Consider the following 26,573-nt stretch of genomic DNA (forward strand, 5'->3'; position numbering starts at 1 on the left):
AAAAACTCTCACAAAGCAATGCACTTCTCCAAGTGTCTCCTTGAATCAGGGTTACAGAAAGCAAATCACTTCTCCAAGTGCTCTCAAATAAACCACAACCAATGATCAATCAATGTTAACCGAACGAAGGAACGTTGACTCCTGCAACCAGGGCGTGGCACCATCCATCCTTTTATCCCCCAAAAGATGTCCCTAACGAGCCCCAGCTGCATAGTTAATCTTGCATCCTGAAAAGACTCACAGAAGACTGCTGCTGAGTCACAACAGGGACCCAAACCCTGATAATGTGGGGATCACTACAATGTAAGGGAAGTGAGTGGTCCTTAGTGCTTTCTGAGCTTGGTTATTTTCTTGCATACGTTTCATTATCCAAACTAGGTAACATCATCAGTGCTACCAATACTTCTCATTTCAACCATGAGCTACAAATATAACTTGGTTTTCACAGGTATGTCTAATACAAGACAATCAGAAGAATTGTATGCTCACCATTTTTTCCAAAGTTGAATTGTACACAGGAATGAATTCCTATATTGGGAAACAGGGCAGAAGGTGTGAACTATAAAAGTTAACATGTCTTTGACCCAGAGGTGGGTTCCTACCAGTTCGCACCTATTCGGTAGAACCGGTTCGTCAAATCTACCGAACCGGTTAGAAGAGGTTCCACCAGTGGACCCAGAAAGCAGGCCACACCTACAGAAGAGATTCCAAAATTTTGTCATCAGCATCTTCATATCCGGTCACATGGGTGGCAAGCCACTCCCATCCGGTCACATGGGCAGCAAGCCACTCCCATCCAGTCACAAGGGCGGCAAGCCACTCCCACAAAGGAGGCCACACCCACAGAGTAGGTTCGAACAATTTTTGAAACCCACCACTGCTTTGACCCTTCAGAGTCTAGCACTATGAATTTAATCTTTTTAGTTTGTAGACTTTGTTGACATTTAAAAGTTTACTTAATTAATGAACTGCTTATGAAAATAAGGTTTTTTTCCTAGAGAGATATTAGTAATTTTGATGTATTCTTAAGAAATATTATTTCTAACAAGAACAAAATCACAGTCTGATCTGTTGTAATAAGAGATATTCCTGCAAATCACTGATGTATTTTTTTTTATTTTCCAGATTCAACTGCCATTTATGATGGTGAGTTTTCAAACATTATTGTTGATTTGAATTACAGTTGTTAGATCAGCCTTTGTCAACCACTTGTTTCCCAAGTGCAACAAATGCACAACTGGAATTCTGGGAGCTATAATCATGGCATGCTTGGAAAACTGCCATTTGGGAAGGTTGCATTACACCAGGGATGTCCAACTCTGGCCGGATTGAGATGAAAAGGGGCCCTAGGCTATTTCACTTATGAGGCCCTTTCACCTCCCATTTTTAAGTTTGTAAATTACATGAGAGACAATAAAATACATCATTACTGTGATATATATCAATATATATCAATATATATAGCCGGCCTCCCGACGGAGGGCGGCTCTGCTCTGCGGCAAAGGCAGCAAGGCCAGCCGCCTCCCCTGCTGCACTCAGCTGCCCGGCTCGGCCCCCTCGCCCTCACCTGCCTGGCCGCTGGTGGGCTCCACGTCAACGGGGCGGCTACTGGGAGCGGCCGTGCCTCTCGCCTGACCGCCGGTGCCGGGAACGTGGGCGGGCTCCCCAACTGCCGCGGCGCTGGAACAATCTTAACCAATACATTTTTATGTTTGTTTATCAGTCATATGGGTAGAATTTCTCCTTATTTTCGGTTCAGTGTTTTAGTGTTCACTGTTTTTAGAATAGTGTAATTTTAATTTTGCTAACAATTTGAATGTAGGCCCCTCTTGATCTTGAGGCCCTAGGCTGAAGCCTAGTTAGCCTATAGGAAAATCCGGCCCTGACTTTAAGACTTGTGGGCTTCAATTCCAAGAATCCCCCAATTAGGCAAGCTACCTGGGGAATTCTGGAAGTTGAAGTCCACAAGTCTTAAAGTAGCCAAGTTTGGACATCCCTGAATTAGACAAATAAAGATTGAAGTAGAGGGTTTTAAAAATGAGACAGGTGACAAATAAGTTTGCCTTTCCCCTGCAAAGAATCATCACAAGGAAAAGCACCGTATTCTAGCCCTCTGTCTGTGTGTTTTTCTTTAACTGCTCTTTGGCCTCTTGAGTCCTGGCTGGTTTGGGGAGGAAGACTTTTATAGGAAAAGATTGGCTTCTTCATTCAAATGGAGGTGGGAAGAGAGAAGCTTTAAAGATAAGCCTTTATGGAAGGTGTATGTGAGCGTAGTTAGTCCACAGCACAGCAGTGTCAAGATATTTGATAGGCACATAACACCTACTTAGAATAATTAATTTCCCTAAAGAAACAAGCAGGCATTTTGGGAGGGGATGGAGGAGGGGGGGAGATGGGGTGAAAATGTTCTTTAAAACTGTAAAAGAATGGAATGGATCCGTAGGAAGGTGAAGAGAAGGATATTCCACTTATTGTTATTCCCTGCTTTGCTCCAGCAATATGTTTTCCCAGCCTAAACCAGTATCAGTGGAAACGTAATCAGTCCTTGCTATTCCACTGCCCCAGTTAAAATTACTTTTTTAAAAAAACTTCCAGTATCAAGATCCAAGTCAACATTTCTATCAAGTCATCTGAAACAGCACCACTTGGAAGGTTGTGTTTTGTTCTGAGTACAGGACAAAAACATGGAAGTTCTGAGCACGGCTGGATTTAGATGAAAAGAGGCCGTAGGCTATTCCACTTATGAGGCCCTTTCACCTCCCATTTTTAAGTTTCTAAATTACATGAGAGACAATAAAATACATCATTACTGTGATATATACGGAGGGCAGCTCTGCTCTGCGGCAAAGGCAGCGAGGCCAGCCGCCTCCCCTGCTGTGCTCAGCTGCCCGGCTCAGCCCCCTCGCCCTCACCTGCCAGGCCGCTGGTGGGCTCCGCGTCGACGGGGCGGCTACTGGGAGCCGCCGCGCCTCTTGCCCGACCGCCGGTGCCGGGAACGTGGGCGGGCTCCCCAACTGCCACGGCGCTGGAACGATCTTAACCAATACATTTTTATGTTTGTTTATTAGTCATATGCATAGAATTTCTCCTTATTTTCGGTTCAGTGTTTTAGTGTTCACTATTTTTAGAATAGTGTAATTTTAATTTTGCTAACAATTTGAATGTAGGCCCCTCTTGATCTTGAGGCCCTAGGCTGAAGCCTAGTTAGCCTGTAGGAAAATCCGGCCCTGGTTCTGAGTTGTCAACTTTAAATCCAAAACATTTGCACATCCAAGGTAGATTGAGTTTACACCATACTGTTTCAAAACTCAACTAGGGCCTTCAATGATCAATCAATAATCATAAAGAAGAATTATCCTAGTGTAAACATAGGGTCTAGTTATTTGAGTGACCATGGTGCTTCTGGCTGCCCCAAGAGATTAGGCCTAGTAGGAGCACTTCAGATCTCATCATTTAAGCAATGCCATCTAGGGGGACTCTACTAGACCCTTCTCTGTTGTGGTATCTTCCTTCTGGAATGATATCTCCCCTCCCACCCCTGAGCTCCAAAGGGCTCCCCATGATTAAGTTTAGGAACCTTTGAAATCACACTTATCTTTCCAAGCTTTGGATCAAGGCAATAGCTGAATCCTGTTGGGTATTTTTCTTCCCCTCCCCCTTTTTTTCTTTTGTTTCTTTGATTCAGACTACCTAAAACATTTTTGTATGCTCTTGCCCTTTACTTTTTAAATTGTGAGCTACCCAGAGTTTCTGGGAGTATGTTGTATAATAAAATAAAACATAAACTATGTATCAGAGGCAGTGGTGGGTTTCAAAAATTGTTGGAACCTACTCTGTGGGTGTGGCCTCCTTTGTGGGAGTGGCTTGCTACCTGTGTGACCTGATAGGAGTGGCTTGCCACCCATGTGACCGGATGGGAGTGGCTTGCCGCCCATGTGACCAGATATGAAATTATGAATTAGTACTTAGGTCGGTCCAAGTAGCTATTCAGAAGTTAGTGGTTAGAAGCAATCATAAAGCAAGATATGGAATTAAAACCAGAAATATTTTGTTGGCTATTTGAAAGGGAGTATAATATATATTTAACTTTATACATGTTAGCAGCTGCTGGAATTGTGTTTGCACAACAGTGGAAAAACAGAGATATGTAAATGAATAAATATTACAATGTGCAGGAATAAATAAATTGACAATTAAAATCAAGAAGGCTTTGAATACTTTTTCACGTGGGATTGGTTTTAGCAATTGCCAACTAACGGAAACAGAAATTAGAAATCCAAAAGTATGAAAGAAAACACCAATTATGTAAGGAAAGGTCCCCAAAATGTATAAGGAAATATTACTAGATCATTATTAATGCGTAGATAACTGCAGGACATTACACACCCACCAGTGGTGGTTTCAAAAATTTTTGGAACCTCTTCTGTAGGTGTGGCCTGCTTTCTGGGTCCACTGGTGGAACCTCTTCTAACTGGTTCGGTAGATTTGACGAACCGGTTCTACCGAATAGTTGTGAACTGGTAGGAACCCACCTCTGATCTGAGGGGAAAAGACCTATTCTACCTTTTTTTTTCTGACGTAGTATCTTAATAGAGCAGGGAGCTTTTGAACAGAAGAACCTCATTTGAAGTAATCCTGCTCAGGTATATATGCCCAGGTATATAATCAGAAAGAGACCACTAATTTGTCAAGAGAAAGGAATGGAAACAAAAGGCTAAGATTTACAGTATATTATGTTTAGGTCCCCTAAGGTGCTAAATTTAAAAATTCCCATTTAAAAGTAGCAAGACTGAAACAAGGCAATAATTCCACATTTATTTGGAAGATACATTTTAAAACCATCGTTTTGTGTGCATTAAATGTACAAATATGTAGAAACCCAATGATTAATTAATTAATTAATAGCCATGGGGGCATAGTGGTTAGAATGCAGTACTGCAGGCTAATTCTGCTGCCTGCCTGCAACCTGGCAGTTTAAATATCATTGGCTCAAGTTTGACTTGACTTTTCATCCTTCTGAGGTGAGTAAAATGAGGAGCCAGATTGTTGTTGGCAACATGCTGGCTCCGTAAACCGTTTAGAGAGGGCAAAGCATTGTGAAGCGGTATATAAGTCTAAGTGCTATTGCTAAGTGCTATTGCTAATAACACTCCTTTTAATGTCTATTTAAAGACATTTACGTGAGGCTGTCGGGAAACTGTTCCGGTCTTCTTGAAGTTTATTACTTTGGTGGCTGGGCTGGTGTATGCTATGATCGATTCGGCCTGTGGGAAGCTGAGGTCGTCTGCAGGGAGCTGAACTGTGGTCGAGCAGTTGGAGTTAGCAAATACTACACCAGCAATTACCCTTACTTGAGTAACGTGTCCTGTACTGGCTATGAAGACTACTTGTGGCAATGCTCTTTTCAAAAAGGAGGCTGCCGAACCAACACAAAGGTTGGAGTCACATGTGCAGGTATAAGTCATTTCCTATTTTTTATCACATTGATAGCAGGAGAAGCAGGTTATGAAGTAAAAACAAAGATTCAAAATACAATTCAATATCCAAATGCACAACCATCTACAATTTAGTGCCCTTCAGAAGTGTAGGCTATATTAGCCATGGTTCACCAACAAATGCGCGTTCAACAAAAGCGCACTGACAAAACCGTGGGGAGAAAACCGCGAATTCGAAATCGCGCCGATGAATGAACGCAGAAGCGCACTGACAATAGCGTGACAGAAGCGCACTCTAAACCTAACCCTAAACCTAACCCTAAATCTAACCCTAACCCTAACCCTAACCCTAAACCTAACCCTTACCCTTACCCTAACCCTTACCTTAACTGTAATCACGCTTCTGTTGGCGCTATTTTGTCAGCGCGCCTTTGTGGGCGCGCTGTCAACATCGCGGTTTTATCGCCACGGTTTTGTCGGGCGCGCTGTTGTCAGGCACGCGTTTGTTGGATCACGATTAGCCATAAGTCTATGAATTGTATTAGCTGGAAACGTTTCATGCTCCATCATCAGAAGGAGGACTTCATACTAGGTAGCTGATAGGATTTTGTTACTATTTGTTTGACCAATATGTTTATGATCAATCATTTATTAGTCCCAAATAGTTAAGGTGTTCTTCATTTATAGGGATGTATCACCAAAATTGAGCCCAAAATTTCTGGTTTTAGGTGAGACATTAGTCAAGTGAATCTTGCTCCCTTTTGCCACAATTGTTAAGTGAATCATCACCATTGATAAGTTAGCAACACGGTTGTTATGTGAATCTGACTTCGCTTGTTCAGAAGGTTGCAAAAAGTGATCACATGACCTTGGGACGCAGTGATAGTCATGAGTCAATTGGCAAGCATCTGGATTGTGATCACATGATCATGGGGATGCTGCGAAAGTCGTAAGTGTGAAAGTCGTAAGTCACTTTTTTTCAGTGCCATTGTAAACTTGAAGAGTCAGGGAATATACTTATAGGATTGAGTCCAATTTGTTGTCTTTTCCCCAGCTCTGTACCTGCAAATCTGATGTGCATGATTTTTTCCAGTACATAAAATCCTCTGGTTGTGCAATTCATCATTATAAACATTATCTATTTACATATTTTCCTAGAACAGCAGAAAATAATTAACAAAACAAAAGTATCTTTATCGTGATCAATAATGTGTACAATAATACATACATTTAATGCCTCGTGTTTCTTCTTTTGTTGTTGACAGACTCAGAATGGCTTCAATCAACAGGTAATTTTCAATTATTACAACTGTTGAACATCTGGGAAATCAGGAGATTCAGGCAGTACAAATGAGTATAAAGATTTATTGCAAGCCTAAATTCTCTGCAAGAATTTGGCCAAGTGACTGTTAAGGAGTTAAGAATAGGAAGAAATTCAAATAGGCTGGACTTATATCTCTTGTGGGTGCTTCGCAGTGGTGGGTTTCAAAAATTGTTCAAATCTACTCTGTGGGTGTGGCCTCCTTTGTGGGAGTGGCTTGCCGCCCATGTGACTGGATGGGAGTGGCTTGCCGCCCATGTGACCAGATATGAAGATGCCGACGACACTTGTCAGAACCACCTTAAATTACCTCATACACAGCGCTGCCATGCATAGGAATAGGATGTAAACTTGTTTTTTAAAAGGCATCTTTGGTTTGCGTCAAAACAACTTCAACACACGCAATGTTCTGATTGCACCACAAACGCAGTAGTCATCCTTACCTTTCACAGAGGCACTGAGTTTTATAAATATGAGCATGATAGTGTAGAATAATCATATCCAAGGACCAGTGGTGGGTTTCAAAAAATTTTGGAACCTCTTCTGTAGGTGTGGCCTGCTTTCCGGGTCCACTGGTGGAACCTCTTCTAACCGGTTCGGTAGATTTGACGAACCGGTTCTACCGAATACGCGCGAACTGGTAGGAACCCACCTATGGTGCTTCGAGACTTGTGACTTATGATTTGTTTGACCTTTCCGTCAGGCTCAGCCTGGTCATCTCTACAAACAACATCTTCAAAATAATTTATTCGTATCCAGCTGTGAAATATAAATTAGTTTTGCTGTTGTAAAACATTGTTTCGCTATTGATAAAAAAATAATAAACGCACACGCACATATATATGCATGTATTTTCCTGATGAGTTGCTCAGCCTTGAGCAAAGATCCAGTAACTTGTTTCTTTGATACTGTGTAATTACAATATTCCTTAGTTTCTGGAAAAGTTTAGAAACGCAAACAAATCTTGATCTCAAATGGAAATAAATGACATCCTTATTGTACAGCAGTTTAGAGCTAAGGACTAAGAACTGATCTGATTAGATGGGAAAGAACTATAAGTATTCGGATGTTTAATTTTTCCCCTATCATAACATATAACTATCAGACAGGTAGTAACTGTGTAGTTTAAAAATCCAATTATTAAACCATGGGAACTGCCACAAAAAAGTGCTTTAAAATGTTTTTTTAAAAACTACACAGTTACTACCTGTCTTGTAGTTAGATATTATGCTGGGGGAAAAAGTTCTGGTTAGGTAAATCTGTTATTCCAGATATAATTTCTTTGCTCTGTTACTTTATCTGAAGAATTTTCAGTTTCAGAGGAGAAGTATATTAAACAATACTCCATTGATCCATTTCAAACCAAAATTCAGTTCCCTGTTTATTTTCAGTTTTCATACAAAAATGTATTGTTATGGTTATTTTTGTAGTATATAAGGATTACAGGTAGAGATACCATTATGTGAATGGTATGAATCTTGTAACATTGTACAGATGCAATCACTAAAATTAATTTGGAGCGCCACCCTGAGGTGATCAGTTCCTACAACAAGATATGTGAAAAATCACTATGCCTTGTATAACTGCTTTGCAGTTCCCACTAAAGATTTTTCAAAGCATCAAACTGAATTTGGTTACTTATCTTTGTCTTTAATTATTCTTATTTGTTGGTGAGATCACAGATGGAGTGGTTAATAAAATTAAGGCTTTTAGAAAGGCAGATAGAAATAAATAAGGGACTTGTTAGAAATATGAAATCAAATGAAAGTTGATTATGATATTTTCTAATATACTAACTATTAATATATGAATGGTTATAGTCTATATGGAATGCTATTCCTTTTTTATATTCTTTTCTTTCAAGTTGTTTTCATTAAGAAAATTTTGTATGGGTGTGTATATAGATAGATATCAAATATGTTTGACATACCCTCAAATATTTCATGGGTAAAATGTTATTAATGTGATATTATCTGTCATGTAGTTTAATATGTCTCTTCCTTTTTTTTAGCTCCTTTTCCACCAACCAGAACACTTGGTTATACAAAAGGTAATACACTGTGTTTTCCTATAATTTGCTAATATGAAAAAAAGGTTATGTTTGGTGTTCTGTCCCTCCTTCTCTGCTCGTTAACAGACGACAGGCAGACAGACTTAAAAGGAAATAACTTTATCAGTCCTCGGCTCAGACTGGCTGCGAGCCCAAAATAAACATAAATAAAGTCTCTGGCAAGAAGATAACAGAATGCAGAAACAAAACTCTTACAGCACCAAGTTTTCAAGAAGCAAAGTCACTTATCCAAGTGTCTCACAAACTAAAACAGGATCGGAACTGAATTCTCCCTAAACGAACGACGAATGTTGACTTCTCCCACCAGGGCATGGCACCATCAGTCCTTTTATCTCCAGAAGACCACACTAATGAGCCCCAGCTGCATTGTTATTCCTGCATCCCAACTCAACTCACAGCAAACTTCTGCTGAGTCACAACAGTTTGGTATCCAGAAATCATATTTAATTTGGATATTAACTTTTGGCATTTCTTTCTGTTTCTGATTATAGTTATGTCTACAGCAGAGGTCCCCAAACTTGGCAACTTTAAGACTTGTATAGCTGGCTGGAGAATTCTGGGAGTTGAAGTCCACAAGTCTTAAAGTTGACAAATTTGGGGACCTCTGGTCCACAGTAACACTATCTTTTAAGCTGTAGTTTCAAGAACTATTGATTTAAGCTAAGTTTTCATATCTGGCCTGGAAAATTCACGATCATAACCGGATGACCCCACAGTAATATAAAACATTGATTTTGTTGCCATCTGGTAGTGTGGATTTCTACAGCCCAATTTTGCTAGAATGGTTTTTCCGAATTTTACTGATCTTTTAAGGAAGTACACATAATAAGAAGGATGCTCTAGTAACAATTGAAAATAAAATTTGGGACTGGTAAAAACCAAATCAAGCCCTAACCAAGGACCTAAGAGCTGTTAAGATAACACCTCAGTATATAGGCAGTTCTGAATAAGGTGGTTGTTTTTTTTTTGTTTTTTTCAAAATCAGGATATTCAGGTCAGATAAGTTCAAAATTTCCATGTATCTAAGCAACCCTCTAGGTTTTGCTCCAAGGGCTTCTATTTCTATCGGTACAACCATTGATACTATTCATTTCTTCCTCTACGATCTACACTACACTATGGCCACTTCAGCTGACTGTTATCTGCAGTTCAGCGGTTCTAATCTCACCGGCTCAAGGTTGACTCAGCCTTCCATCCTTCCGAGGTGGGTGAAATGAGGACCCAGACTGTGGGGGTGATATGCTGACTCTGTAGACCGCTTAGAGAGGGCTGAAAGCCCTATGAAGCGGTATATAAGTCTAACTGCTATTGCTATTGCTACAATCACTCAACTTTAGTATTTCATTATTTTTACTAGTTGGTTCTCTTCAATTCGTGTATCACCTGGTATTGCAATATCAATGAACCATATTATTACTGTTGTTGTTGTTATTATTATACATGAAACTCAGTCAATTGGACATTTAAAAATATATCTCATATAATATTGATGGGCGCTGGTTTATATGGTTGGTATGGATTGCTGCAAATATCTTCTTAAAATGTACAATATTCTGAGTAGTCTAGTTTTCTGCAATTCCGCTGGAGTTATTGCACATTTCGTGATGTATTTTGTAAAATTTATGGACATGGTACCAAGTGCCCCGATGACAATGGGTATCACTGTTACATGTTTCATCCATAGTTGCGTAGTTTCGACGGCCAGGTCACAATATTTGTTCTGTTGTTGTTGTTGTTGTTGTTGTTGTTGTTGTTATTATTATTATTATTTCTCCTCCTGTAATCTTTTTGCCCCTACTGGTTGGGGATGCTAGAAACTAAAGGTCAAAATCTCAATATGCCTATTTTCTTCCAATGTCATCAAGAAAATAAAAACTGCATTGTTGAACAGTTATATTCAAAATGTTAATTTTCTAGCAACAATATAGGAGAGATTGTCATCATCTTCTCCTTAAATTTTCTTAAAATTCCCAAACAACCATACATTTGGCATTTCTTAATGACCTCCAAGAAAACATGATCCCAATAGATCCAACCCTGATTATTTGTCTTGAGATCAGCCAAGGTTGGGAAGGTTCTGGGTATCACATCTGCATTTTTACTTTGTGAATCGTCTAGAAGAGCAATCATACTAATTGATTCATTAATTCAATTTTAAGAGCTCCGATTGGTAAATGGAACGGATCGCTGTCAAGGCCGCGTTGAAGTTCGGAGTGACTATGGCCAATGGGGGACAGTTTGTGATGACTCATGGGATCGAAATGATGCAGCGGTAGTATGCAGACAACTTGGATGTGGACAAGCTATTGAAGCTAAAGGTGAAGCCTATTTTGGGCGAGGATATGGTCCTATTTTCCTGGATGATGTTTCCTGCTATGGGTATGAATCCAATCTTTGGGAATGTGGAAACCGAGGCTGGGGAAGTCATAATTGCAACCACAATGAAGATGCTGGTGTCATTTGTTCAGGTACGTTCTTATCCTGTGATGAGATCAATATACATATTTTATGGGAGTTTTTTCCCCCATCGGTAGTTAATGTTGAGAATTTGTACATCTTAGCATACTTAGTGTTAGAATTTAATATTCTAACTCATCTAATGAAAACCCGGGATACTAACAAACAAACCCAGAAGAAAATGATGGCTATAAAATTATAAAGTGATAGGATTCACCAAGAAAAAAAAAGTTAGACTGGAAAAATCAGACTTGCAGAAATGTATCTATCAGCAACTTTTACCTGAAGAAAAATGTTGTGCCAGTCTGGCATACAACTGATGCTAACTTGTTGCACTATCGTAGTGGAGACCCATGGGTGGCTGTACGGGGAGAAAGAGCCAGGTTTAAAGTATACATTTAAATACATTGGGGGTCAGTGGTGGGTTTCAAAATTTTTTGGAACCTCTTCTGTAGGTGTGGCCTGCTTTCCGGGTCCACTGGTGGAACCTCTTCTAACCAGTTCGGTAGATTTGACGAACCGGTTCTACCGAATAGGTGCAAACTGGTAGGAACCCACCTCTCTTGGGGGTTGCCATATGAATCTTGGGAGGGATCTCATATCAGAGGACAGGTGCTGTAACAGACCTCTGCTTTCTTGGTCCCATGAAGTGATACCATCTAGCTGATGGAATCCAAAGCGTGCTGACTCTGATTGCATAGAACAGAGCCCCAGGACCCCCAGTAGATAGACATTTCCTCAGATGAACAGCCTCAAGGCCATTAAAGGCTTCATAATTTTGAATTCATCCCAAAGCCTCCTGGTAACCAGTTCAGTTAGATATAGCCCAGGAAGATATAGCTGAGTAATGGTTAAACACAGGAAGCTACAAAGAGATTGTGCTCTCTGCAGGGAATTTTAGGACAAGATGGATAAATATAAGGAAGGATTCTATTTAGAGAGAGCAGTAAAAGAGCATGTAGTTTAGAGACTCTACTGAGCCATCATCTCAAGGATATGTGATAGTACCGGGGAGTATTTTGATAATGCCTGGCAGAGCAGCAGATTTATATAACTCTCTCAAATTGGGCAATAACTCTACCATCCCTGAAATGGTCACATAACATCGCCAGACAATCTTGTATTCAAGCAGAATTAGCTACGTAATGATTGCAGCACAAGCAAAGAGAGCCTTTTAATTACATTGAAGAGCTATGGAAAAATGTAGCCCTTTCCCTTTCTTTTGTACTCTTGAAGTGGCCTCTTGAAACCAAATCGTTGGCAGGGAGTACAGGTGAGTAACTTTTTAGCAAAACAAAGCAAACACTATTCTTCTGATCATTGTATCCACTTTACAAGCAGTGTCATAAGTAATGGATATGCATATCAATACAGTCATTGTGTGGCTAAACTGCTACAGTAAATCTTTAATCAAATCATTTTTTTTTCTTTTTCAGCAAGTATTATTCCTTCAACACCAGGTAATGCTGAGACACTAGAATTGTATTTCAATGTACATTTTGATTTTTTTAAGGCTTACAGTTGAGTGGAAAATTTGGAGATGGGGATGCTGATTCTGTAAACCGCTTAGAGAGGGCTGTAAAAGCACTGTAAAGCAGTATATAAGTCTAAGTGCTATTGCTACTGGGCTGTGAAAACAAGCAAAGAAACAGAAACTCCTCCTTGGTGATTGCAGACTATTTCATGACTTAGTAAATTTGTTGCTGTGACTGAATGTCCAGTAATGTCAACTTTCATTATCAAAATCTCAAAATCAATCTCCTTCTAACCTTGTGTATTATGCTATATGATTTCTGAATGTAACGTCATGCTTTATCTATCACTGTAACCTATCTAATACTTTTATCTTTGGTCACTGGCAGGATGGATACCAACACCAACATTACCGCCAGGACTTGGTAAGAAAACTTTGGGATTTGTTTCATCTGTTAAATGTAATCCATATGCTGACTCTGTAAACCGCTTAGAGAGGGCTGAAAGCCCTATGAAGCGGTATATAAGTCTAACTGCTATTGCTATTGCTATTTGAAGTACAAGAGTAGGGTGGATTTTAAATTAACTTGATTTAAATCAACGCAACTTAAATAATATTTTTTATGGACCTCAGACAAAGAAACATTTCAATAAGAGGATGAGGGACAGCACATCACACGCTACAAACTGGTCTTCCTATTGTTTGGAGGATTTTCATGGCTCTATGTTTGAGTAGTTTGTATGCAATGAAAATACCCCATGATCCATTTTTTTCTGATCATGGTCTTCTTACTCTCTTATTTTGTTTGTTTTGATGTGTTAGGTTAGTAATGGCAGATAGACATCCAAAAGTTGTCTCCTTATAAAGATATACATTTTCTCACACTTTCAAATCTGGATTGCTGTTGTTAATCCTGTTTCCCACAATTGTAAAAAAAAAAATTTCCTCACATATCTGGGACTGTTTATGATTGAACAATATGATTTCTTTTTCCCTCAAGAGCTCCGATTAGTAAATGGAAGCAGGTGTCAAGGCCGTGTTGAAATTAGGTCTTATTACCAAAACTGGGGGACTGTTTGTGATGATTTATGGGACCTGAATGATGCCAATGTGGTATGCCAACAGCTTGGATGTGGATATGCCATCCGAGCAACATCAGGAGCATACTTTGGCCAAGGATACGGCCCTATTTACCTGGATGATGTTCAGTGCAACGGGAATGAACGCTACCTTTGGAAATGCAGAAATGGAGGCTGGGGAAATCATAACTGCAACCACCGAGAGGATGCTGGTGTTATTTGTTCAGGTACTCGCTTACTTTGTCATTGAAATATAAATATTTTTATAACACATTTTATATTTACATATTTTAAATAGTTTGGCCAGAGAATTAACTCATGCATCTAGTTTAACAACACACAATTGTGTTCTTCAATAGTTTGGTCTGAGAATTAAAGAGTTTGGCCTGAGAATTAACTCATGCATCTAGTTTAAGGACACATAACTCAAGTGTAATATTCTAATTCAGCTAGCTACAAATAATGAAGATAGGATTTGATACGCAGCTGAAGAGTCCTGAAGGAAACAACTCATGAAAGAACCCAAAAGTTTTCATCTATCTTTGGGAATGATAATTGCCAAAAGGCGCAATCTGAAAGCAAGGCTAGCAGATAATATATTGATCTCGTAAAGGGAAGACCCTGATTCTAGTCCCTAGTTGATCATAAGAGTTCAGTGACTGGTTTTGGTCCAATCAGTGCCTCTCGGCATTCTACTTCACACAGCTGTTATGACTATAGTTTTGTAGGAAAACCCATGTAAAGTGCGTTAAGCTGCCAGAGAGCTTATTCTTTTGCTAGAGTCATATGTGGCATGCAGAGGTGGGTTCCGGCAGTCATTACTCTCAGTTTGCTCATGGCCATGCTGTGCGCGCATGCACAGTGCAACAAAAATTGTTCTGTCCATGTGCAGAAGTAGAAAACAAGATGGTGGTGCCCACAGCGCCATCCAGAGAATAGTTTTGGGAGTGTGGCAGGCGTGGTTCACTGCGAGTTCCAGCAACCCAGGCCGCCAAACCACTAGAGCCGAGGTGGCGCAGTGGTTAAAATGCAGCACTGCAGGCTACTTCAGCTGACTGCAGTTTGTGCAGTTCGGTTGTTCAAATTATGACTATAGAGAGCTTATTCTTTTGCTAGAGTCATATGTGGCATGCAGAGGTGGGTTCCGGCAGTCACTACTCTCAGTTTGCTCATGGCCATGCTGTGTCTACTTCAGCTGACTGCAGTTTCTGCAGTGCGGCTGTTCAAATCTCACCGACTCAAGGTTGAATCAGCCTTCCATCCTTCCGAGGTGGGTAAAATGAGGACCCGGACTGTGGGGGCAATATGCTGACTCTGTAAACCGCTTAGAGAGGGCTGAAAGCCCCATGAAGCGGTATATAAGTCTAACTGCTATTGCTTCCCATAAGTCTAAATCCATTCTAGTCCAGAATTTTCACTCCCTAATTCTGTTGGACCTGTACAGGTAGCCCACAATTTACAACAATTCATTTGGTGACAGTTCAAAATTACAACAGCACAGAAAAAGGGAACTTATGACCATTTTTCACCCTTCTGACCCTTGTGGATTCCCCAAATCAGAATCAAAATTCATAATGATGGTTGCAATTTCCTAGGGCCGCTTGATCACCTTCTGCAACCTTCTGTCAAGCAAAATCAATGAAGAAGCCAGATTCACTTAAGACCCATGTGACTACTTTAAGAACTGCAGTGATTTACTTAACAATGGTGGCAAGAAGAGTCATAAAATGGGGCAAAATTTACTGAACAAATGTCTAGCTTAGCAACAGTCATTTTAGATTCAATCTGCCATCATCAGTCAAGGACTACCTGCATATGGGCATCCTTGGCCAAACAGTTCATTCAACTCAGCAGACTTAATCCTCCATAGATGCAGAGCCATCATTCCATTCTCTTTTGAGATAAACAGTATTATACAGAGTACAAAAAAGAATAAAAAATTATAAGCTAAAGAAATAGAATGCCTGAAATACATTGCTTAAGCTTTTTTTTTTAAAGCATTCACTGTACATTTTCACTAATTTCTTTTTCTTTTTTGCGTCTCCAAATCCCTACAACATTTCATAATTTCTCTAAAGCGTGTGGAATTTCCAATCTCTTTGTTTTGGGAATCTTTTCAAAAGTTGTGCACTCATTCATACTTAATCTTATTTCTGCTTTTTTCATCACGTGCACACTTCTTAAGGGCACTATTGACATCAATTTACTTTTATATTTCTTCTGACATACCCAATTTTCATTTCCATATAATGAAGTGGACAAAAGCATCATACTATTAATACACCACATACAGATGAGTCCTAGAAAGAGATATATTGTTTCAACAGCAATTTATTCTTTGGCACATATTAAAATAATCATGAACTTTTGTCTTTCAGGAGGCCTCTACTACACTACACCACCAGGTAATAAAGACCCACTTAAAATGTATTTTTATGTCTAGCATAAATTGGCAACATAGCAATAAGTTTGTTTGTGAGTGGGTGGGGAAATCCACTTCTACTTTCCTATGACATGTTGATTAACATAATCTGCTATTCACTAACTTACTTTAGTTTATTATTTAGCGTTTAATGAGGTATCAAGCAAAATAAGATAAAATAATATAACAAGACCTACAACATTTGCAGCATCCCATGGCCATGCAACCACTGGCATTTCCTACTTTCTTTCTTTATTAATACATTTTTGGTACTTCTAGCACTTTTTAAATAACGATGCTGTGGTCATTTTTTAAATTATACTGGTATTTTTTAAGCTCGACTGTCAAAAAAGAGCCGAGGTGGCACAGTGGTTAAATGCAGCACTGCTGGCTACTTCAGCTGACTGCAGTTCTGCAGTTCGGCTGTTCAAATCTCACCGGCTCAGGGTTGACTCAGCCTTCCGTCCTTCCGAGGTGGGTGAAATGGGAACCCGGATTGTTGTTGGGGGCAATATGCTGACTCTGTAAACCACTCAGAGAGGGCTGAAAGCCCTATGAAGCGGTATATAAGTCTAACTGCTATTGCTATTGCAATTGCTAAATAAGTCAGTATTCCCCAGCTCTGCATCTGGACTCCTGTTCATTTTTGAAACATGTGATTTTCTCCTTGAAAATGAGCGTATATGGGAGCATATTGGATTATTCCTCTGCACCCAGATAGCCCTTATATCCTGGGACAAATATCTCACAGTAAAATCTGGACCATCCACTGTTATGATAATTTGGATATTTTCATGAACAGCAAAATAAGGAAAGCAAAGTACTTTTTGTTTGCTGATAAAACAAATGCAAAATGTTTGATCTTTACTCTTTGTTTATTGACATATTTTGGATTGCTAACAATAGGTAATTTTGAGATAATATCTGCAAAACAGGGCATGAGGCTCCAACTAGAAAATCTAAACTAATTTGCAACTAGTCTTTGCTTTGTATTTGTTTCAGTGTGTGCTATCTAGTTGTACGATACACATTTCTGTTAACCTCCCATCACAAATTTATCTTATTGGTGTAAATGACCTATTCAGGTTTAATTGTGGTAATAAAAAACTATTATAACTTTAGTTATATCTACTACAGAAGAAAACATTGCAATCTGAATACATTTATCCAAAATAGTGTGGATAATATATTATCACATTCCAGTTCCAGGCTTTCAGAGCGCATGGCAGATGTTTTTTAAAAAAAGATGCTGAGATTTGAACTGCCATGTCTCCCTGCCCAAGCTATCTTTTTTCTTTGCAAGCATTGTACATCTATATCTTGCATTATTTGATTTACTGAGCCACAGTGGCACAGTGGTTAGCGTGCCGTACAACAGGCTATTGATGCTGACTGCCAGCTGTCAGCAACTTGGCAGTTCAAATCTCACCAGGCTCAAGGTTGACTCAGCCTTCCATCCTTCCGATGTCAGCAGAATGAGGACCCAGATTGTTGGGGAGAATATGCTGATTCTGTAAACCCCTTAGAGAGGGCTGTAAAGCACTGTAAAGCAGTATATAAGTCTAAGTGCTATTGCTACTGGGCTGTGAAAACAAGCAAAGAAACAGAAACTCTTCCTTGGTGATTGCAGAGTATTTCATGACTTAGTAAATTTGTTGCTGTGACTGAATGTCCAGTAATGTCAACTTTCATTATCAAAATCTCAAAATCAATCTCCTTTTAACCTTGTGTAGTACGCTATATGATTTCTGAGTGTAACGTCATGCTTTATCTATCACTGTAGCCTATCTAATATGTTTATCTTTGGTCACTGGCAGGATGGATACCAACACCAACATTACCGACAGGACTTGGTAAGAAAACTTTGGGGATTTGTTTCATCTGTTAAATGTAATCCATTTGAAGTATAAGAGTAGGGTGGATTTTAAATTAACTTGATTTAAATCAACTCAACTTAAATAATGTTTTTTATGGACCTCAGGCAAAAAAACATTTCAATAAGAGGATGAGGGACAGCACATCACACGCTACAAACTGGTCTTCCTATTGTTTGGAGGATTTTCATGGCTCTATATTTGAGTAGTTTGTAGGCAATGAAAATACCCCATGTTCCATTTTTTTCTGATCATGGTCTTCTTACTCTCTTATTTTGTTTGTTTTGATGTGTTAGGTTAGTAATGGCAGATAGACATCCAAAAGTTGTCTCCTTATAAAGATATACATTTTCTCACACTTTCAAATCTTGATTGCTGTTGTTAATCCTGTTTCCTACAATTGTAAAAAATGTTTTCCTCACATATCTGGGACTGTTTATGATTGAACAATATGATTTCTTTTTTCCTCAAGAGCTCCGATTAGTAAATGGAAGCAGGTGTCAAGGCCGTGTTGAAATTAGGTCTTATTACCAAAACTGGGGGACTGTTTGTGATGATTTATGGGACCTGAATGATGCCGATGTGGTATGCCGACAGCTTGGATGTGGATATGCCATCCGAGCAACATCAGAAGCATTCTTTGGTCAAGGATATGGCCCTATTTACCTGGATGATGTTCAGTGCAACGGGAATGAACGCTACCTTTGGCAATGCAGAAATGGAGGCTGGGGAAATCATAACTGCAACCACCGAGAGGATGCTGGTGTTATTTGTTCAGGTACTCGCTTACTTTGTCATTGAAATATAAATCTTTTTATAACACATTTTATATTTACATATTTTAAATAGTTTGGCCAGAGTATACCCGGATTGTTGTTGGGGGCAATATGCTGACTCTGTAAACCGCTTAGAGAGGGCTGAAAGCCCTATGAAGCGGTATATAAGTCTAACTGCTATTGCTATTGCTATTGCTATTGCTACTGGTTTGGCTGAAACGAACCGGTAGGAACCCACCACTGATGTCATGACTGAAACTAAGGTGACACAATTTTGTGGTATAAACCCATTTAAACAAAACGTGTAAGAAAACAGTCCTCTCTATTTCAGTTTACATGTTAGTTTTATACCCAATTGAAGAGTTGGGACAATGCTTACATAACTTTCTGGAAAAGGAGAATTCCTGAAGATCTTTTGTTAGTTAAGGAAATAATTTAGATTATTAGATATAATTTTTCTGCTTTTTCTTTACAAATAATGACTAACAGCAGGCATCTTGGTTTTGCTTTTTTAAACTGGCTTAATGAAGTATAGCCATGATTGCACAATTAATGTGCTGCAGGCAAATGTCCAAGATAAACCAGGAAGTCAAAATTGATCCAGGAAATCTAAGAAACAACCTAGCGAATCGTAATTGCTCCTGTCATAGAACAAGCAGGAATCAAAGTCAAAGGCAGATGACATGTGATAGAAGTGACCAAAAGAATAGCTGGGGGCAAGGAACACTCCAAAGCTGGAACTCAAAGGGAGCCGAACAGAGAAAGCCAAGGTACACATTCTTCAATCAGGAAGTCTTTTGGATCCAGCAAGCCAAATAAATAGGAGACTTTTTATCATTCTCCTGATTAAGGCAAACTCAGTGATCAGCCTGAATGGGTGAGGTCCTTCAGGGTCAATCTCATAATTAAGCTTAAGATCCTTTAGAGTCATTCCCATGACTCAAATATAAGTAGTCAACATGACAAGCTGAGAGCCGAGGTGGCACAGTGGTTAAATGCAGCACTGCAGGCTACTTCAGCTGACTGCAGTTCTGCAGTTCGGCTGTTCAAATCTCACCGGCTCAGGGTTGACTCAGCCTTCCATCCTTCCGAGGTGGGTAAAATGAGGACCCGGATTGTTGTTGGGGGCAATATGCTGACTCTGTAAAACCGCTTAGAGAGGGCTGAAAGCCCTATGAAGCGGTATATAAGTCTAACTGCTACTGCTATTGCTATTGCTAAGTAGCTTCCCATAAGTCTAAATCCATTCTAGTTCCAGAGTTTTCACTCCCCAATTCTGTTGGACCTGTACAGGTAGCCCACAATTTACAACAATTCATTTGGTGACAGTTCAAAATTACAACAGCACAGAAAAAAGGAACTTATGACCATTTTTTCACCCTTCTGACCCTTGCAGATTCCCCAAATCAGAATCAAAATTCATAATGATGGTTGCAATTTCCTAGGGCCGCTTGATCACCTTCTGCAACCTTCTGTCAAGCAAAATCAATGAAGAAGCCAGATTCACTTAAGACCCATGTGACTACTTTAAGAACTGTAGTGATTTACTTAACAATGGTGGCAAGAAGAGTCATAAAATGGGGCAAAATTTACTGAACAAATGTCTAGCTTAGCAACAGACATTTTAGATTCAATCTGCCATCATCAGTCAAGGACTATCTGTATATGGGCATCCTTGGCCAAACAGTTCATTCAACTCAGCAGACTTAATCCTCCATAGACGCAGAGCCATCATTCCATTTTCTTTTGAGATAAACAGTATTATACAGAGTACAAAAAAGAATAAAAAATTATAAGCTAAAGAAATAGAATGCCTGAAATCATTGCTTAAGCTTTTTTTTTACACCATTCACTGTACATTTTCACTAATTTCTTTTTCTTTTTTGCTTCTCCAAATCCCTACAACATTTCATAATTTCTCTAAAGAGTGTGGAATTTCCAATCTCTTTGTTTTGGGAATCTTTTCAAAAGTTGTGCACCCATTCATACTTAATCTTATTTCTGCTTGTTTCATCCCATGCACACTTCTTAAGGGCACTATTGACATCAATTTACTTTTATATTTCTTCTGACATACCCAATTTTCATTTCCATATAATGAAGTGGACAAAAGCATCATACTATTAATACACCACATACAGATGAGTCCTAGAAAGAGATATATTGTTTCAACAGCAATTTATTCTTTGGCACATATTAAAATAATCATGATCTTTTCTCTTTCAGGAGGCCTCTACTACACTACACCACCAGGTAATAAAGACCCACTTAAAATGTATTTTTATGTCTAGCATAAATTGGCAACATAGCAATAAGTTTGTTTGTGAGTGGGTGGGGAAATCCACTTCTACTTTCCTATGGCATGTTGATTAACATAATCTGCTATTCACTAGCTTACTTTAGTTTATTATTTAGCGTTTAATGAGGTATCAAGCAAAATAAGATAAAATAATATAACAAGACCTACAACACTTGTAGGCATCCCATGGCCATTCAACCACTGACATTTCCTACTTTCTTTCTTTATTAATACATTTTTGGTACTTCTAGCGCTTTTTAAATAACGATGCTGTGGTCATTTTTTAAATTATACTGGTATTTTTTAAACTCAACTTTAAACTCGACTGTCCAAAAAGAGCCGAGGTGGCGCAGTGGTTAGGGTGCAGTACTTCAGGCCCCTTTAGCTGACTGTGGTCTGCAGTTCAGCGGTTCAAATCTCACCGGCTCAAGGACGACTCAGCCTTCCATCCTTCCAAGGTGGGTGAAATGAGGACCCGGACTGTGGGGGCAAGTTGCTGACTCAATTTGCTAAAAAATTTGTAAACCGCTTAGAGAGGGCTGAAATCTACGGATAGTCCTTGACTTACAATTGTCCATTTCAAAGTCCATTCAAAGTCACACCAGCACTGAAAAAAAGTGATTTGTTACCTTTTCCACACTTAACAACCCTTGCACCATCTCTATGGTCATGTGACCAAAATTCTGATGTTGGCAACTGACTCCTATTGATGATGTTTGCAATGACTTAGGGTCACGTGATCCCCTTTTGCAATCTTCTGACAAACCAAGTCAATGGGGTGGCCAGTTTCACTTAACAACAATGTTACTAACTTACTAACTGCAGTGATTTACTCAAGAAGTGCGGCAAGGAAGATCTTAAATTGAGGCAAAACTCACTTAACAAAAGTCTCACTTAGCAACAAGAATTTAGGGCTTGACTGTGGTTGTAAATGGAGAACTGCAATGCCTGGATAATCTTTAATCTCCAGTGCAAATGGAATGACATCTATAGATTATAAGCAGGAAAATGTCTAGGATACAATATTTTGGAAAGGACCTCAACACCCCAGAGCCAGCCCTGCATCTTAATGCTAATCACCCTCTATGATTCCATAGTATTAAGGATTCTTTGTCGCTCATACATGCCCAATATTTCCAACTACTTCAAATTTTTAAGAAGATTGTTGGGCTAGAACTCTGAGTATCATAAATTATTGTCTTTTTGTCTGACTGCCAATCTTCTTGCAAAGCTAATTAGAGAAAAAACAAAGAAATGAACACCCAAAAAAAATCAGAGTGATGCTATTGCAAAGATTGTTATGCTTTCTATAATAATATCCATTTATGGTTATTTTCCTCCAAAAATATTCACTATTATAGAATGCCATGAACATGGTTGAACTAGTACATGAGGTTTATGTACAAGATGCTCGTGGTTGAGGAAGAAAGAATTATAATCCATCTTTTTTAGATGTTTAACTTGACATTTTTAATAACACACTTGAATTACAAAATCTACTCTCTTGACAATTAATTCCTTTGTCCACTTATTCAATGGATTTCCTCATAGGTAATTTATTTTTGCTTTCTTTACCTCACACTCATAAGCCCCAACCGTATTGATAACATTTGACCACTTTTTTTTTTAAGGAAGAGAGAGGCATTTTGATAAAACAGTTCTTCCTGTACTAATGGACTCTAATCCTTTTGACTGAAGTGTATGTGACAGAATTGACAATTTTCACTAATGCAAAAGAAATAAATTGAAGATAAATATACTGTACTTCCCATTTGTCAAATGTAGTTCCCATTTGTCAAAATTTGTCCCATTTGACTGTTTACTTTTTTAGCACTCTCCAAACAAATGTAGCAATTAAGTCTGCTTCTGTATGTCCTTCTTTAGCCTGTATTGTTTTTATTTTTTTCTATATTTTTTATTGAAAACTTTTAGGAAAAAAAACTTTTGCAAATATTTACACCCCCTATCTTCCCCCTCCCCCGAACCCCACACTCCCAACCTCCCCCCCCCCCCGACTTCCCAGAACAAATACGGGGTATAAATCTTTAACAAAGATGTTATAAATAAACTTAAAGAAAGTTAGTATCATCTTTCATTTGAGCTTAAACTCCTCTTTGCTAGGCTAACTCTAAACGGATTATATCATTCCTTGCTTCTTCAGTCATAAACTATCTGGAATTTCTTAGTCCCGTATTTATTTTGAATATAGTCAATCCATCTTCTCCACTCCAGTTTATATTTCTCATTTGAGTGGTCCTTGAGATATGCTGATATTTTAGCCATCTCTGCTAGGTTTGTGACTTTTAATGTCCATAATTGAATAGTAGGCAAATCTTCCTTCTCCCAGTATTGCGACACCAACAGTCTTGCTGCCGTTATTAAATACAAAATCAAGTTAGTCTCTATAACAGTACAATCAGTAGTTTAGCCTGTATTGTTGTAAAAAAAAATAGTTCACTGCTACCTGAAATAAAACTTGTAGCATGACAAACACCCTGGTGGTATTTTAGGTCCTGAAAGAGATTATTTATTAGGAAAGAATAGTTCACTCTTGATTTCTGGCTATAAGAGTACTGAAAACTGTCTTCCAGTCTCCTGAAAGATTTCCTTCCCTTCAAAGAAGGATCTATTTCAGGCTTGGGCATTTTCTGGTAACTGGGGGCTTCAATTAACTTGGTTGTGAATGGAAAGAAAGCTGAGGTTCCAAAACAAGGAGGAGGGCCTTCTCAGTAGTCGCCCCGACCCTTTGGAACGAACTCCCCGTGGAGATTCGTACCCTCACCACCGTCCAGGCCTTCCGCACAGCCTTGAAGAACTGGCTAGCCCGTCAGGCCTGGGGATGAAGATAGTTGCCCCTCCCGAATGATGAATGCATGTTGGTTACTGTTTTTATTATATGTGTCTTTGTTATTGTCTGCATTTCCCCTTCCCTGATTTTATGTGAGCCGCCCTGAGTCCCCTCAGGGAAAAGGGCGGCCTACAAATGTCAATAAAATCACTAAAAAAAAAAGGACAGGATTACATCGCACATGGGAGTAGGAATGGAACTTGCAGGGATTTATAAAGGCTCACTCTCATTTTGAAATGTGACAATCCTATTTTAGCTTTTGCTCTTCAGTTTTCATCTGTTCTCCACCTCGAAGTGGTAGGCCACAGTACCCGTGGTTGAGCAATTATGTTCAAAGGGAGACATTTTGAGGTTGTTTTTGCCATGTGATAGAGAGTGCTGTTGTTGCTTTCACAAATTGCATTGTTCCCAATATGTACAAGACAGTAAGCAGGGACGAGTGTGTTACAAAGATAGAAGTATGGTTAGGAGGTAAACAAAAACAGATGTGAAATGGCATAATCTTGTCTCTTTACAGCCAGAAAACAGAGGCATGGTCAACATGCTTTCCCATTTAGTGTCTGCTTTGCTTAGCAGTGGGATTGCGAGTGTACATTGAGTTGTTAAGTGAGAATTATCTATGTAGCTTTCTTCAAACATATTCAGATGTGCTGAATATTTTAGTCTAGTTCCTTAGTTATTATGGCTGTGCAAAATCATTTACAAAGCTTTCTTTGAAAAGTAATTAAAAGTTCTCTCTGAATATATAGATTGAGGCCCTACCTTTTGCAGAAGTCTCAGAAGAACCTCTCTGAAGGCCTTCAAGAGATATATGAAAATAACTGTAAATGTACAGGTGATACTTCTACAAGAATTGCTGCTAAAATGGGGTTGCTCCCAGCACTGCAGCTTTTCTTAAGTAGCAATCTTATCAAAGGTGGACACCCATGTAGTTAGTTAATATGGGGAGGCCCATGAGGTGATTGCATTGAGCATTTCATAATATGTGATTCAGTGCTTTTGGCAGAGGGACCTGAGGGAAGCTTTGATTCATGAAGTGCTCCTCAAACAGTTCAAAGAGCTTTCAACATTCTTTCTCCTGTATTTCTGTTTTATTTTTATTGGCTCTTAAGGGTGTTACAGATTATATGTAGCTTTTGGGGATTATGGAATAGGCAACAGTTGATATTTAAGAATCCGGTATAGGGACATTTTAGTACAAATCACCATGACAGAGAATGCCTCAAACATATACTTTTGATCCTCCTTTGGGTTAGAATGTCAGGCACCCAATCTTCCTTGTGGCCAAGAATAACGAATAATGTCTAATTTCTTGAATTATTTTAATCACAATCTCAGTTACTTTACTTAATACTTATAATCAGTAATGAATAAGAGCCGAGGTGGCGCAGTGGTTAGAGTGCAGTACTGCAGCCACTTCAGCTGACTGCTAAGCTGCAGTTCGGCGGTTCAAATCTCACCTGCTCAAAGATTGACTCAGCCTTCCATCCTTCCGAGGTGGGTAGAAATGAGGACCCAGACTGTGGGGGCGATATGCTGACTCTGTAAACCGCTTAGAGAGGGCTGAAAGCCCTATGAAGCAGTATATAAGTCTAACTGCTATTGCTATTGCTAATAAATACTTAATATATATAATTATTATCAATATGTGTAATTATCATTATGTGTAAACATTATCGGTCTGACCTAAGCGTAGTACATAAAATTATCTGCTACAATGTTCTACCTGTCAATGACTACCTCAGTTGCAACCACAACAATACATGAGCACACAATAGATAAGGTAAACTGTACCAAACTTGATTGCAGAAAATACGGCTTCAGCAACAGAGTGGTCAATGCCTGGAATGTGTTACCTGACTCAGGAGTTTCTTCCCCAAACCCCCACAACTTTAGCCTTAGACTGTCTACTGTTGACCTCACCCCATTCCTAAGAGGTCTATAAGGGCCATAAGCACACCAATGTGCCTACCGTCCCTGTCTTAACAACCACATTTATTTGTATCGATAAGTATGATTGTGAAACACGAATGTTAATGATGATTCAACCGATACTGTTTTTTTAAGCTTCTTATGGAGAGAAGGACAAGGAAAAACATGTTTAGGCTTATTTCCATAAGATATGAACCTGTAGGTTCTGAAGATATCAAATACTAGGTGTATTTTAAGAGCCAAGGTGGCGCAGTGGTTAAATGCAGCATTGCAGGCTACTTCAGCTGACTGCAGTTCAGCAGTTCGGTTGTTCAAATCTCACCGGCTCAAGGTTGACTCAGCCTTCCATCCTTCCGAGGTGGGTAAAATGAGGACCCGGATTGTTGTTGGGGGCAAAATGCTGACTCTGTAAACCGCTTAGGGAGGGCTGAAAGCCCTATGAAGCGGTATATAAGTCTAACTATTGCTATTGCTATTTCCATTCTAGACCAGGGATGTGAAACTCACGTCATGGCGGTGCCATGTGATGTATCGGGACTTTTTCCCCCCTTCACTAAACTGGGTGTAGGGTGGCCAGCCCATGAC

At 39.2% G+C, this 26,573-nt stretch overlaps 1 protein-coding gene across 1 annotated transcript in view; it reads left to right on the forward strand.

Moving 5' to 3' along the window:
* Positions 1–417: 417 nt before the first annotated feature.
* LOC148043675 (scavenger receptor cysteine-rich domain-containing protein DMBT1-like) overlaps positions 418–26,573 on the forward strand; it is a 39,401-nt gene continuing 13,245 nt past the window's right edge. The window contains exons 1-13 of the mRNA XM_087725017.1: positions 418–448; positions 1,126–1,146; positions 5,173–5,454; positions 6,701–6,724; positions 8,768–8,806; positions 10,987–11,295; positions 12,721–12,744; positions 13,147–13,182; positions 13,759–14,064; positions 16,216–16,242; positions 18,077–18,112; positions 18,606–18,911; positions 21,136–21,162. Coding sequence (XP_087581143.1) covers positions 418–448; positions 1,126–1,146; positions 5,173–5,454; positions 6,701–6,724; positions 8,768–8,806; positions 10,987–11,295; positions 12,721–12,744; positions 13,147–13,182; positions 13,759–14,064; positions 16,216–16,242; positions 18,077–18,112; positions 18,606–18,911; positions 21,136–21,162 — 1,468 coding nt within the window. The remainder of the gene's footprint in view (positions 449–1,125; positions 1,147–5,172; positions 5,455–6,700; positions 6,725–8,767; positions 8,807–10,986; positions 11,296–12,720; positions 12,745–13,146; positions 13,183–13,758; positions 14,065–16,215; positions 16,243–18,076; positions 18,113–18,605; positions 18,912–21,135; positions 21,163–26,573) is intronic.

Source organism: Thamnophis sirtalis, unplaced genomic scaffold, assembly GCF_051295495.1.
Source record: "Thamnophis sirtalis isolate CommonGarterSnake01/CBP01778 unplaced genomic scaffold, rThaSir2_p1.2 scaffold_11, whole genome shotgun sequence".
NCBI lineage: Eukaryota > Metazoa > Chordata > Lepidosauria > Squamata > Natricidae > Thamnophis > Thamnophis sirtalis.